Genomic DNA, 13,098 nt, shown 5'->3' on the forward strand with positions numbered 1-13,098 from the left:
TCCTGCTCCAAAGACATAAAGCAGGCATTGAATTAACGAGAGAGGGAGGGAGGAAAGGCTAAGGGGGAGAGTGATTGACCCCAGGAGGAGAGGATTAAGGGAGAAAGAAAGTGGGGAGGGGGAACAGATCCAAGCCACAAATTCCACCCTTTCCCCCCCCCTCCTCCGTCTCCTCAAATGGAGGTTTTTAACCTTTCAGAAGATGCTCCATGAAGAAAACAGGAGTGGAACTCGGTCCCAGGAATTCACTTTGGCTGGTCTGCCCAAGTTCCTTCCCCTCTCCGCCCACTTCCTTCCCCCTTTATTTTTCCAAGCGCCCCAGATGACATGAAAGAGCATCTCGGAGTGAATGAAAGGTCACTGCCTGCTGGAACCGGTCCTTTGGGAAGACCCCCCCCCCCACTTCCCACATGCGTGCCCGGGATTCGAGTCCTGACAACCCTCCCCTCTTCCGGACACTTTCCCTTTTTCCCCAGCTACAAGAAAAATCCCAGCCCCGAATCCCAAGTTTTCCAGCCTTCAAACCCTGAACTGAGCTTCATTTGTTAGCTGGAGCTCCACAGCTTCTTCCTCCAAGCAGGGATGGAAGGACCACGGTGAAGGACAAGGCCAGGCTGGCTATTTTTCAAGAGCGGCCTGTCTCTTTGGCTCACACAACCCACACAACCCCTCGACACCATTTTTCCCCCCAGGGATCCACTCGATCCCATTAAAGCAGAGCAAAATCCTTCTTCTAAGCCAGAGGCCCCCAACCTTTGGGGCACCAGGGACCACCGGTTGCGTGGAGAGAGGTTTTTCCGCAGACCAGACGATGTGTGGTTTTGTGTGCTGCCTGCATCCCGTGGATGGGCCTTTGTTTGTTTGTGCGGACCGGTTGCTGGTGTGCCAGGGACCGGTCCACAGACTAGGGATTGGGGACCCCTGCCCTACATGCTTGCAAAGTTGGTTTAGAAACCATAATAATACATCCTAATCCAGAGGTCCCCAACCTTTTGGGCACCAGGGACCGGTTCCGTGGAGAGAGGTTTTTCCGTGGAGGGGTGGGTGTGTGAGTTTGCATGCTGCCTGCATCGGACAGATGAGGATTTGCTGGTTTGTGCAGACCAGTTGCTGGCATGTCGTGGCCCGCTACCGGTCCACGGACTGGGGTTGGGGACCCCTGTTCTAAGCATCCAAGGCAGGGATAGGCAACCTTGGCTCTTTTATGACTGGTGGATTTCAACTCCCAGAATTCCTGAGCCAGCCATGCGGAGGGAAAAGGGAGAGGTTTCCAAGCTGAGCCAGGCTGGCTCAGGAATTCTGGGAGTTGAAGTCCACCAGTCATAAAGCGGCCTAGGCCTAGGCTAGAGGTAGGCAATCTTAGCCAACAGGATCACAGTTCCACATGTAAAAAAACAGAAAACCTCAGTTGTGGATATTTCTAAGGCCTTCCTAAGTTACAGAATTTTCAGAATCTGTTCCTGATTTATCAGAATTCTTTTCTTTGTCCCTTAAACAATCCCTCCTCTTTGTTAAACCTAACTGCAAAGTTATTATTAATCATTATTAGGTTGGGTTGGCTTCAACTAGGCCCAGGCTCTTCAAATTTGGCCATTTTATGACTCGTGGACTTCAACTCCCAGAATCCCTGAGCCAGCCATGCTGAGGGGAAAGGGAGAGGTTTCCAAGCTGAGCCAGGCTGGCTCAGGAATTCTGGGAGTTGAAGTCCACCAGTCATAAAGCGGCCTAGGCCTAGGCTAGAGGTAGGCAACCTTGGCTCTTTTATGACTGGTGGACTTCAACTCCCAGAATTCCTGAGCCAGCATGGGGGAAACCATGGTCCCCTTGATGACTTGTGGACTTCAATTCCCAGAATTCCTGAGCCAGCATGGGGGAAACCTTGGCCCCTTCATGACCCGTGGACTTCAACTCCCAGAATTCCTGAGCCAGCATGGCTCAGCTTGGAAACCTCTCCCTGTCCCCTCAGCACGGCTGGCTCAGGAATTCTGGGAGTTGAAGTCCACAACACCCCTGGTCTAGCTACTCTACAAGCCCTCATTCTGCAAACACTCAAAAAGGATGCAGGACCACTCCAGAAGGCTTGCTGGTGAAGAGAGAGAGACAGAGAGCATCTGATTTGCACCCGGAACAGCGTCTTTTTATATCCCAGGTCGACATCTGTAGCGAAGGCAACCATGGGAGCCTTGTTGCAATTCAGAATGTGGCCAACTCAGAAAAGGCAGTTTCTACCCACTTCAAAAACACATGAAAGGGTTTGAAAAGCAGGGGAAATGGGGGGGGGGAGAGAAAAGGGAGAGGAATGTTTGCTTTTCTGTAACCCATCCCCTATTTACACTTCGGTTAAGTTCTTACAACTTTTCACTGCAGATAAAAGTAGCCCACATGTCTGATAACCACTCATTAAAAAAACAACAACAACCCTGTTCAAACACACTTTCCAGCAAGCTATCTCAAGGGTGCAAAAAGAAAAAGAAAAGAAAAAGAAAAGAATCAACGAACATTTAGTACTTTCAAGAACTCCTATATGAAATCTTAGCCAACGGGATCACAGTTCCACATGTAAAAAAACAGAAAACCTCAGTTGTGGATATTTCTAAGGCCTTCCTAAGTTACAGAATTTTCAGAATCTGTTCCTGATTTATCAGAATTCTTTTCTTTGTCCCTTAAACAATCCCTCCTCTTTGTTAAACCTAACTGCAAAGTTATTATTAATCATTATTAGGTTGGGTTGGCTTCAGCTAGGCCCGGGCTCTTCAAATTTGGCCATTTTATGACTGGTGGACTTCAACTCCCAGAATCCCTGAGCCAGCCATGCTGAGGGGAAAGGGAGAGGTTTCCAAGCTGAGCCAGGCTGGCTCAGGAATTCTGGGAATTGAAGTCCACGAGTCATGAGGGGGCCAGTTTCCCCATGCTGGCTCAGGAATTCTGGGAGTTGAAGTCCAGGAGTCATAAAAGAGCCAAGGTGGCCTACCCCTGGGCTAGGCCAGGGCTCTTCAAACTTGGCCTTTTTATGACTTGTGGACTTCAACTCCCAGAATTCCTCAGCCAGGCACGAATTCTGGGAGTTGAAGTCCACAAGTCATAAAAGGGCCAAGTCTGAAGAGCCCCTGCTATAGGGTCTCTACAAGGGCAGAACAAAGAGACAGAGACCTTGCAGAATAAAGGGGGGGGAATCAACATTGCAAGGATGAAAACTTTCAGAAAAAGCATCTTTATTATTCCTTCCCCCCCCCCCAGAATTATCCTAAGTCTTCTCTTAAGAAAGCCTTCTGCTACCAGGCCAGCAATCCTAGTCTTCAGTTTGCTTATTTCATGTGGTATCCTGCGGAACTGAACTCCACCCTCTGGCATATTTCTTTTTTTTTTTTCTTTTTCCCCTCTCTCCTTTTCAACTATTTAGCATTCTTATTGTAGAGCCTGGTTTGGTAAGAGTTTTTTTCTCCCCCCACCCCCCCCCTCTTGAACCTTCTTCTACACAAGAAGGTTGAAAGGGAATACACATTTTTTTAAAAAAAGAAGGGGAGGCAGACCCTTACTTCTCTTTTTTCCCTTCCCTTCTGATTAATTCTTATTAGCTGCCTTTGAACACACAGAATCCTCCCCTCTCAAATAACAGGCCGAGGGTATACATTACATTAGGGGGGAGAAAACAGCAGAGGAGAGTCACATAAACACAAGCCATGCTGAAAGCAATTCCTAGAGACTGAAAAGCCCACGCGTACATACAAACAGACGCACAAAAGTTGAGCACACACTTACTGGGGGTGGGAAGGACAGTCTCCTGACATTCCAGTTGTAAACTAATGAACGGGAGTTTGGCTTTTCTGTAAACCCAACACGGATCCCTGGGCCAAAGAAAACTTATCTTTCAATAGATACGCAAGTCCAAACGAGTATTTTTAGGGCCTTAGCAAAAAGCTCCTAAGAGTTTGCAGACTGCATCGCCACAGAAGACGGGAGAACTACACCAAGGCCTTCAAGTGGAAGGGGGGATTAATTATAGAGGTAGTTCCCGGACTTACGGTCACCATTTACGAGGCCAACATTTCTGATGTCAACCGAGACCTTTTATTAAAATTGAGCGTTGACCCATTTTACGACCTTTATTTGTCACAGTTGTTAAGTGAACCACTGCAATTGGTAAGTCAGTCACCCAGCTGTTGAGTGAACCTGGCGTCCCCCAATGATTTTTTAGTAATAGTAGTAAAGTTGGAAGGGACCTTGGAGGTCATCTAGTCCAACCCCCTGCTCGGGCAGGAAACCCTACACCATTTCGGACAAATGGCTGTCCAGTCTCTTCTTAAAAACTTCCAGTGTTGGAGCATTTACTGCTTCTGGAGGCAGGCTGTTCCACTGATTAATTGTTCTCACTGTCAGGAAGTTTCTCCTTAGTTCTAGGTTGCTTCTCTCCTTGATTAGTTTCCACCCGTTGCTTCTTGTCCTGCCTTCAGGTGCTTTGGAAAATAGCTTAATTCCCTCTTCTTTATGGCAGCCCCTGAGATATTGGAATACTGCTATCATGTCCCCCCTTGTCCTTCTCTTCGTTAAACTAGACATACCCAATTCTCGCAACCGTTCCTTATATGTTTTAGCCTCCAGTCCCCTAATCATCTTTGTTGCTCTTCTCTGTACTCTTTCTAGAGTCTCAACATCTTTTTTACATCGTGGTGACCAAAACTGGATGCAGTATTCCAAGTGTGGCCTTACCAAGGCATTGTAAGAGTGGTATTAATACTTCACGTGATCTTGATTCTATCCCTCTGTTAATGCAGCCTAGCACTGTGTTGGCCTTTTTGGCAGCTGCAGCACACTGCTGGCTCATATTTAAGTGATTGTCTACTAGGACTCCGAGGTCCCTCTCACAGTTACTACTATTGAGCATGGTGCCACCTATGCTGTACTTGTGCATTTGGTTTTTCTTGCCTAAATGTAGAACCTTGCTTTTTTCACCATTGAACCACATGACCTTGAGACACAGCAATGGTTGTAAGAATGAACCAGTTGCCAAACATCTACAGCGGGGGGGGGCCTTCTAACTTGGCCCTTTGATGACTTGTGGACTTCAACTCCCAGAATTCCTGTGCCTGGCTGAGGAATTGTGGGAGTTGAAGTCCACAAGTCATCAAAGGGCCAAGTTTGAAGACTCTTGATCTACGGCTACGGGACTTGGGTTTGGCTAGTCTAAAGAAAAGAAGAAATAGGGGTGACATGATAGCAGAGTTCCAGTATCTGAGGGGCTGCCACAAAGGACAAGAGGGGGTCAAAACTATTCTCCAAAGCACCAGAGGGAAGGATGAGAAACAATGGTTGGAAACTGACCAAAGAGAGAAGCAACCTGGAATTAAGAAGAAACTTCCAGAGAGTGAGGACAGTCAACCAGTGGAACAGCTTGCCACCAGAAAATCATGGGCGCTCCATCGCTGGAGGTTTTTAAGAAGAGACTAGACAGTCACTTGTGTGAGATGGTATAGGTTCTCCTACTTGAGCGGGGGGGGGGGTGGGTGGGGGGGCTTGGACTAGAAGACCTCCAAGGTCCCTTCCAGCTTGATTCTATTTTTACAAGAGGCTAGACAGTCACTTGTCTGAGATGGAACAGGTTCTCCTGCTTGAGCGGGGGGCTGGACTAGAAGACCTCCAAGGTCCCTTCCAGCTCTGAATTTTAATCAGATGATCACGGGGATACTGCAAAGGTTGTTAACTGTGAAAAAGGGTGACAAGGCGCTTTTTTTCAGGGCCATTCTAACTTTGAACAAGTCACTAAATGAACCGTTGTTGTAAGTACAAGGATTCCTGCAACCTTAGCAAGCTTCAAAGGTATCTGAACTTCAGCTCCCAGAATCCCCCAGCCAGTATGGTTCCTGAGGGGGGGAGAGCTAATCTTAGGATGTTCTTTTCCACATTCTCCTCCTCCTCCTCCTGCTCCTCCAGAGAACAGCCATTCCCAGATTAAATTGCAAGCCACCAAAATGCTTTACACCCAAGCCTTAATCACCAGAAGCCAGCCTGGACTTGCAGACTTGCAAAAAGCAGGAGGCTGCTTTGGCACACCCTTACGGTGGACAGTATATAATTTAGCTCTCTGCGCATAAATCACACAGGCAGACGTTGCCTTTAGCTAACTGTGGTACTGCCAGCTTGCCAACATCATTGTCTACTAGGCTCACATGCAGCTCTCAACAAGGGAGGACAGATAGAAGCTTGCAAGACCAGAAATGTGATATATGGCCATCTTAATTCCACAGCTGCTAAAACTCGGTCGTGCAACCGGAGGCCAGCCAGACCTTGCTAAACTACCCTTCCCAACATTCCCACGAATGGCTGTTTTGGCGAAGGATGCCGGGAAGTATAATTATTCAAGGAAACAAAATTGAACGTAGACAGACCAGACTACAGAAAACTCAACTCATGTTCCTGGCCGGTAGGACTGAAGTGCAACACATTTAAAAGGACTCAGAAATAATCAAAATCTGGAACGACCAAGGTGAAGTATTCAGAAAACTCAACTCATGTTCCTGGCCGGTAGGACTGAAGTGCAACACATTTAAAAGGACTCAGAAATAATCAAAATCTGGAACGACCAAGGTGAAGTATTCCCTTGAGGCTAGATTACCATGCACAGAATTATAAACAGGAAGATTTTTCAGATATGAACCTGTGGGAGAAAGAGACTTCTTGCAGAAACGCAAAGCGACTCCAGCCTCTTGGCAACCGTTCACGAAAACGCAAGCAGAGGATTTCAAATCCCAAGCAAAATATAGACTAATTTATGTCTGAAAAACAGGGGGAATCTTGCACAGCAATCCATTCAACATCTGCTCATGGATGAGATCCATCAGCTTGCTTGCATACTTTCTCTTCATCCCCAACACTGGTGTGAACACACATCAGCTATCCAAGACCCCGGATTGTCCATAGATGGTACAAAACCGCTTCCAAAATTTCTAACTCCCAAGGGAAAAACCGGGCTAAGATTTCTCATTCCTGGAAAAGCATCAGATCTAATCCAGCAGGCAACAGAGGTTACCTGAGGATGCTGCTTACAACACAGATTCACAACTAGGTGGCAAAGAGCCATCAAGATGAGTGTGTCTCAACCTTGTCAACCTTTAAGACCCATGAACTTCAACTCCCAGAAGCCCCCAGCCAGCTGGGAGGTTGAAGTCCACCCATCCTAGGGTTGACACAGTTAAGAAACACTGCCCTATAGTAGCCTTTCTCCATCTTATCCACTTTAAGATAGGTGGACTTCTTGAATTCTCCAGCCAGGAAATTCTGAGAAGTTGAAGTCCATCTATCTTAAAGCTGGCCAGGGTTGGGGAACACGCTCCAGAGGTTCAACCTCCTTTGTTGGAAAAGACACAACAACCACAGAAGGGGCACAGAATAGATCTCAAGAGTCTTACCTGCAAGCCCCCCAGGGGCCAGAAAATTAGTTCCTCTCGTTTCGGTGCAAGGAAGCACAGATTCTGGACAACTTGCTGCAAGACAAAAAAACAAATGGAGAAATAAGAATGACATTGACAGTGGCCCCTCTCCGATTCTTCCAAGACCCCAACAAGAACAAGGACCTCCCTAGCTCAGAGGAAGCACACATTCCACGGAGTTTACTAGGAAGCGATTACTAATTGTCTGCACGGATTTATGTTTCATGCAACATCCACCCTCCTGTCTGCTCTATCATTCGTCAAAGAGAGGAAGATTATAGACAAGGAGTCCTTCTTAACTCCTTATGCACAACTTCGGTCCGACTGGTGTCCTTATCTTGGTCAACCTTGGCAACTGAATCCTGGTTTGTTGAACCAAAGCTGAAAAATTCAAAAGGAATTTCACAGGCTACCCTACGGAGAAACTCAGCCAGCCCAGATGGCTGAAAGGAGGACATTCTGCCAAAAATATTTCATTTTGTTCCCTTTAAAAATTTCTCTTTTCTCGCCTAACAATCACTTGCTTAGTGACCCGTTCGAAGTTACGACAGCGCTGGGAAAAGTGACTTATGACCGCTGTTTCACACTTAGGACCTTGGCAGCATCCTCCCCCAGGATCACGGGGTCAACATTCAGCCCCTTGGCAATTGACTCATCTTTATGACGGTCGCAGCGTCCCGGGTCAAGTGATCCCTTTGGGGTCAAGTGATCCCTTTTGCAAAAAAGCAAAGTCAATGGGAAACTAGATTCACCTAACAACTGGGTTGATCACTTAACAACTGTTGTGATTCACTTAACAATTATGGCCAGAAAGATCACAAAATGGAGAGGAACTCACTTAACAACAGAAATTTGGGCTCAATTGTCGTAAGTCGAAGACTGCCTGGGTTTCGGTGAGAATTGCCCCTTCTTCCTAATGTTAAAGTAGGATCAACTTATTCTCTGTCCTATTCCAAATATGCTGCCCCATCAAAGTGTAATCTTTTAAAGCAGTGTTTCTCAACCTTGACAATTTTAAGGCATGTGGACTTCAACTCCCAGAATTCCACAGCCAGCATTGCTGGCTGTGGAATTCTGGGAGTTGAAGTCCACATGCCTTAAAATTGTCAAGGTTGAGAAACACTGTTTTAAAGCCAAGGCCAGGAAAAATATATAAATTAGAAGTTGATCATCTATCGCTGTGCCCAGCCAAAAACCACTGGCACCGGGTCAATATGGCTACGTAAATTTGAATGACCTGTCGGAAAAGAAATACGTACTATTTTTAAACGAACGAAAATTATTACTATTTTCCCAATAATTGCATTCCTTCTTTCACAGATATGGAAAGAACCCACTTTTTTTAATGCCCCGGACATTCCGTAACCTCCTTTTTCTCAGAGTTAAGTATAACCCTGAACAGGAATATACGTTAAACAGGATACACTTAATCAAACAGAACATGCAGGAAATTGAGTTACTTGTGAAATACTCTATACTTTCTCAACATGTGGCATTTCTGTGGTCTAAGGAAACAGCTATTTTACAATTAAAATATAAGGAACGGTTGCTGGAATTGAGTATGTCTAGTTTAATGAAGAGAAAGATGAGGGGGGACATGATAGCAGAGTTCCAGTATCTCAGGGCTGCCCCAAAGAAGAGGGAATCAAGCTACTCTCCAAAGCGCCTGAAGGCAGCACAAGAAGCAATGGATGGAAATCAGTCAAGGAGAGAACCAACCTAGAACTAAGGAGAAACTTCCTGAAAGTAAGAACAATTAACCAGTGGAACCACCTGCCTCCAGAAGCAGTGAATGCTCCAACACTGGAAGTTTTCAAGAAGAGACTGGACAGCCATTTGTCTGAAATGGTATAAGGTTTTCTGCCTGAGCAGGGGGTTGGACTAGATGACCTCCAGGATCCCTTCCAACTTTACTACTACTACTACTACTACTACTACTATTATTATTATTATTATTATTATTATTATTATTATTATTATTATTATTATTATTATTATTAAACTTTAACAAAAGGGGAAAGTGGCCATCAAATGCTTTTATCTGGAGATTTCCCTGAACCAAGGATCTAGGCCTCATTGAGGCAGTTTGGATAAGGCCATCTCTTAACAAGGGGTAAATTAATGAGAATGAAACTCAAAAAAATCTTCAGCTAAGAATTCCTTAAGCAGCAGTGTGTGCCAAGAAGAAAGCAGCTACAAAGGGGCGATTGTGTGTCAAAATAGACAAAGTGCTGGATGGAGTATTGGAATCTCTAGACACACACACCCTTCTGAAGTTGTGTGATGTTATCACATGTACAAAAGGGGTGAGAGGCTTATAGGACGATGCTCCACCCCCCCCCCTTCTCCCTGGACACCTGAGGCTGCCTTTACTTTGCGCCCTTCAGCTATTGCATCACTCGGAACCCCCAGCCAGCACAATGTCACACACATAATGTAGTTTGAACACACTTAAAATACTGGGGACGAAGATGTCTCGATGCGCATCAAGACTTTTTCTTTCAGGTTGGAGGCCCAAAAGGGCAGAGAACATTCAAACTCACGGAGCCAATATAGAATGGATTACTTATCTATTTATATAGTCCTTGTCTTACAACAGTGTGTTTAGTGACCGTTCCAAGTTACAACGGCACTAAAAAAGTGACTTATGACCGTTTTTCACATGACTATTGCTGCATCCCCATGGCCCCGTCATCAAAATTCAGACACTTGGCAACTGACTCATATCTATGACGGTTACCGTGTCCCAGAGTCATGTGATTGATTGATTGATTGATAGATAGATAGATAGATAGATAGACAGACAGACAGACAGACAGACAGACGGCAGGCAAAGAGACAGAGACAGACAGACAATGATAGAGAATGGATGATAGAGATGATAGATATAGATATGATATAATAAATGATAGAGATAATAGAGATGATAGATAATGATAGAGATAGATATCATAGATATTAGATAGATATGATAGATATCATAGAGATGATAGATATGATAGGTAGATATGATAGATATCATAGAGATGATAGATATGATAGATGATAGATAAGATAGATAGATGATAGAGATGATAGAGATATGATAGAGATGATAGATGATAGATATCATAGAGATGATAGATAGGTAGGTAGGTAGGTAGGTAGGGAGAGAGAGATACATTTGTGTTCCCTAGTTTTTGACTGGAGTTTAGCAGCCTTGCTCGTGAGCAAACACAGTGCTAGTTCAGCTTTTCAAAATAAATAAATAAATAAATAAATAAAAATCAGCTTTTACATGGAAGTGAAACCAGCGAAAACACCCCAAAACGAGGGGTAGACAACTTTGGCTCTTTTATGACTAGTGGACTTTAACTCCCAGAATTCCTGAGCCAACAATGGCTCAGCTTGGAAACCTCTCCCTTTCCCCTCAGCGTGGCTGGCTCAGGAATTCTGGGAATTGAAGTCTATCAGTCATAAAACAGGCAAGGTTGCCTACCCCTGGCCTAGGCCTAGGCTGCTTTATGACTGGTGGACTTCAACTCCCAGAATTCCTGAGCCAGCATGGGGGAACTATGGCCCCTTCATGACTGGTGGACTTCAACTCCCAGAATTCCTGAGCCAGCCTGGCTCAGCTTGGAAATCTCTCCCTTTCCCCTCAGCGTGGCTGGCTCAGGAATTCTGGGAATTGAAGTCCAGGAGCCATAAAAGAGCCAAGGTTGCCTACCCCTGCCCCAAACCGTCAAGCTGGAAACATAACAGCATGACAACATTTCATCTGTCCTGAGGAAAACTGAAATGCACAATAATGTGGAAAATACAGGCACCAATTTACTGCTCTCTCTTTGGACATCTGCACTTCTTGTCTTAAAAAAAAAGAATACCTATTTTAAATGCGCGCATTTGAATACTGTATTGAATATTAAGCTGAGATTTTTCAACCTCTTGAAAAGAACACTCTGATCTGGGGGAAATACCACACACACACACACACACACACACACACACACACACACACACACACAGTTTGTCTATCTCACAAGAGATGGTTATTGGGAGGAGCTGTTAATAGGGCCCCCCAGTTGCCATGTCAAAACAGGATTTTGTAGTGGCGGCAAAACAACAGCTGGTCTCAATGAGGTGAAGGCCTGTTTGGGTAACGAAAAATTGCCAAAACCACGTCCGTCCAACAATATTTTGACTTAATTCAATGGATTCATTACCGGCTTGCAGCAAAGCAGGATTAAATCTAGCCAAGCACTTCTAATTTTAATGCTTTTCTTGCTTCCAGACGCAAAAGTAACCAAGAGAAATGCAGATATAGTCCTCAATTTAGTGACGGTTTGAAGTTACTTATGACTTATGTTTTTTACACTCGCCATCCTTGTGATCACGTGACCAAAATTCGGACACCTGTCAACTGCAGTTGCAAAGTCAACGGGGAAGCGAGATCCACTTAACAACTTAACAGCTGTAGTGATTCGCTTAATAACTGTGGCAAGAAACGACGCAAAATGGAGCAAAACTCATTTAACAAACTGTCCTGCTTAGCACACACTGCAGCCTTTTAAGACACAGACACACATGAGGCTGTCACAAAATTCTCTGCATTTAATCCCTGAAAAAGTCCCATCCTGGTATCTGAAGCCGATCCGGTTTAGACTCCACAGCTGCTAATATTAAACTCCTTAAATTAAATGTTATGGCTTTCTTAAAGACAAGAAGACATCCCAATTTAAGGCATTTTAGAATGACGAACTCGTCCCTCAACAACTTCATCTAAAAAACGTTTCTGGAAGAAAGGGTATATCTTGAGCCAGGATGCCGAGAACAGACTGGGAAGAAATAAAAACTCTCTGCCACAGGATAGTAAGCCTTTCTGTCAACTAAATTTTTCTTCAGATGGGAAAAATACCCAAGGTGGACAGAATAAAGGATTCTTTCAGTGTGTTTGTGTGTGTGTGTGTGTGTGTGTGTGTGTGTGTGTGTGTGTGTGAGAGAGAGAGAGAGAGAGAGAGAGAGAGAGAGAGAGAGAGAGAGAGAGAGAGAGAGAGAGAGAGAGAAAATGATGACAGATAATTTCACACATACATGAAATCACAGATGCATTTACTTTAAAACACTGTTTCTCAACTTCAGGGACTTTTAAGACGTGTGGACTTCAATTCCCAGAATTCCCCAGTCAGAGTTGAAGTCCACACTTCTTAAAGTCCCTGAAATTGGGAAACACTGCTTTTTTAAGTTTGGGACTTCTAAGCTCAAGAGTGTAGCTGCAATGGGGTTCAAAAGTGTGTGTGTGTGTGTGTGTGTGTGTATGAGAGAGAGAGAGAGAGAGAGAGAGAAAGAGAAAGAGAAAGTAGATGATTAGAGATAATAGTAGATGGATGGAGATGATAGATAAATGGATAGAGTTATAAACAGATAGTATGGATTATTTTATTTTAATACTATATTTCTACTTAGTTTGAACACCCAAAGCAGCTAACAAGTCTATTACAACATACTTTAAAACCAATATAAAGTTTTAAAAAACATAAGTTCTTCTGACTAGTAGGGCAGCAGACAAAAAAGAAAGATTTTTAAAAAATAATAATATAACAAAAATGCATACATGAAGTCACAAATGCATTTACTTTAAAACACTGGAACTTCTAAGCTCAAGAGCGTAGCTGCAGCGATGGGGTCCAAATAGCCT

At 44.5% G+C, this 13,098-nt stretch overlaps 1 protein-coding gene across 2 annotated transcripts in view; it reads right to left on the bottom strand.

Annotated features, from left to right (window-relative positions):
- SMAD7 (SMAD family member 7) overlaps window positions 1-13,098 on the bottom strand; it is a 71,264-nt gene that overhangs the window by 48,630 nt on the left and 9,536 nt on the right. For both annotated transcript variants that reach the window (XR_005553534.1, XM_039318482.1), the window contains exon 3: window positions 7,404-7,478. Coding sequence is in view for 1 of the 2 variants with exons in the window: in XM_039318482.1 (XP_039174416.1) it covers window positions 7,404-7,478 (75 nt within the window). In the remaining variant the exon portion in view is untranslated. The remainder of the gene's footprint in view (window positions 1-7,403; window positions 7,479-13,098) is intronic.

Source organism: Crotalus tigris, unplaced genomic scaffold, assembly GCF_016545835.1.
Source record: "Crotalus tigris isolate CLP2741 ecotype Arizona unplaced genomic scaffold, ASM1654583v1 scf7180000021379.394396, whole genome shotgun sequence".
In the NCBI taxonomy this organism is placed as follows: Eukaryota; Metazoa; Chordata; class Lepidosauria; order Squamata; family Viperidae; genus Crotalus; species Crotalus tigris.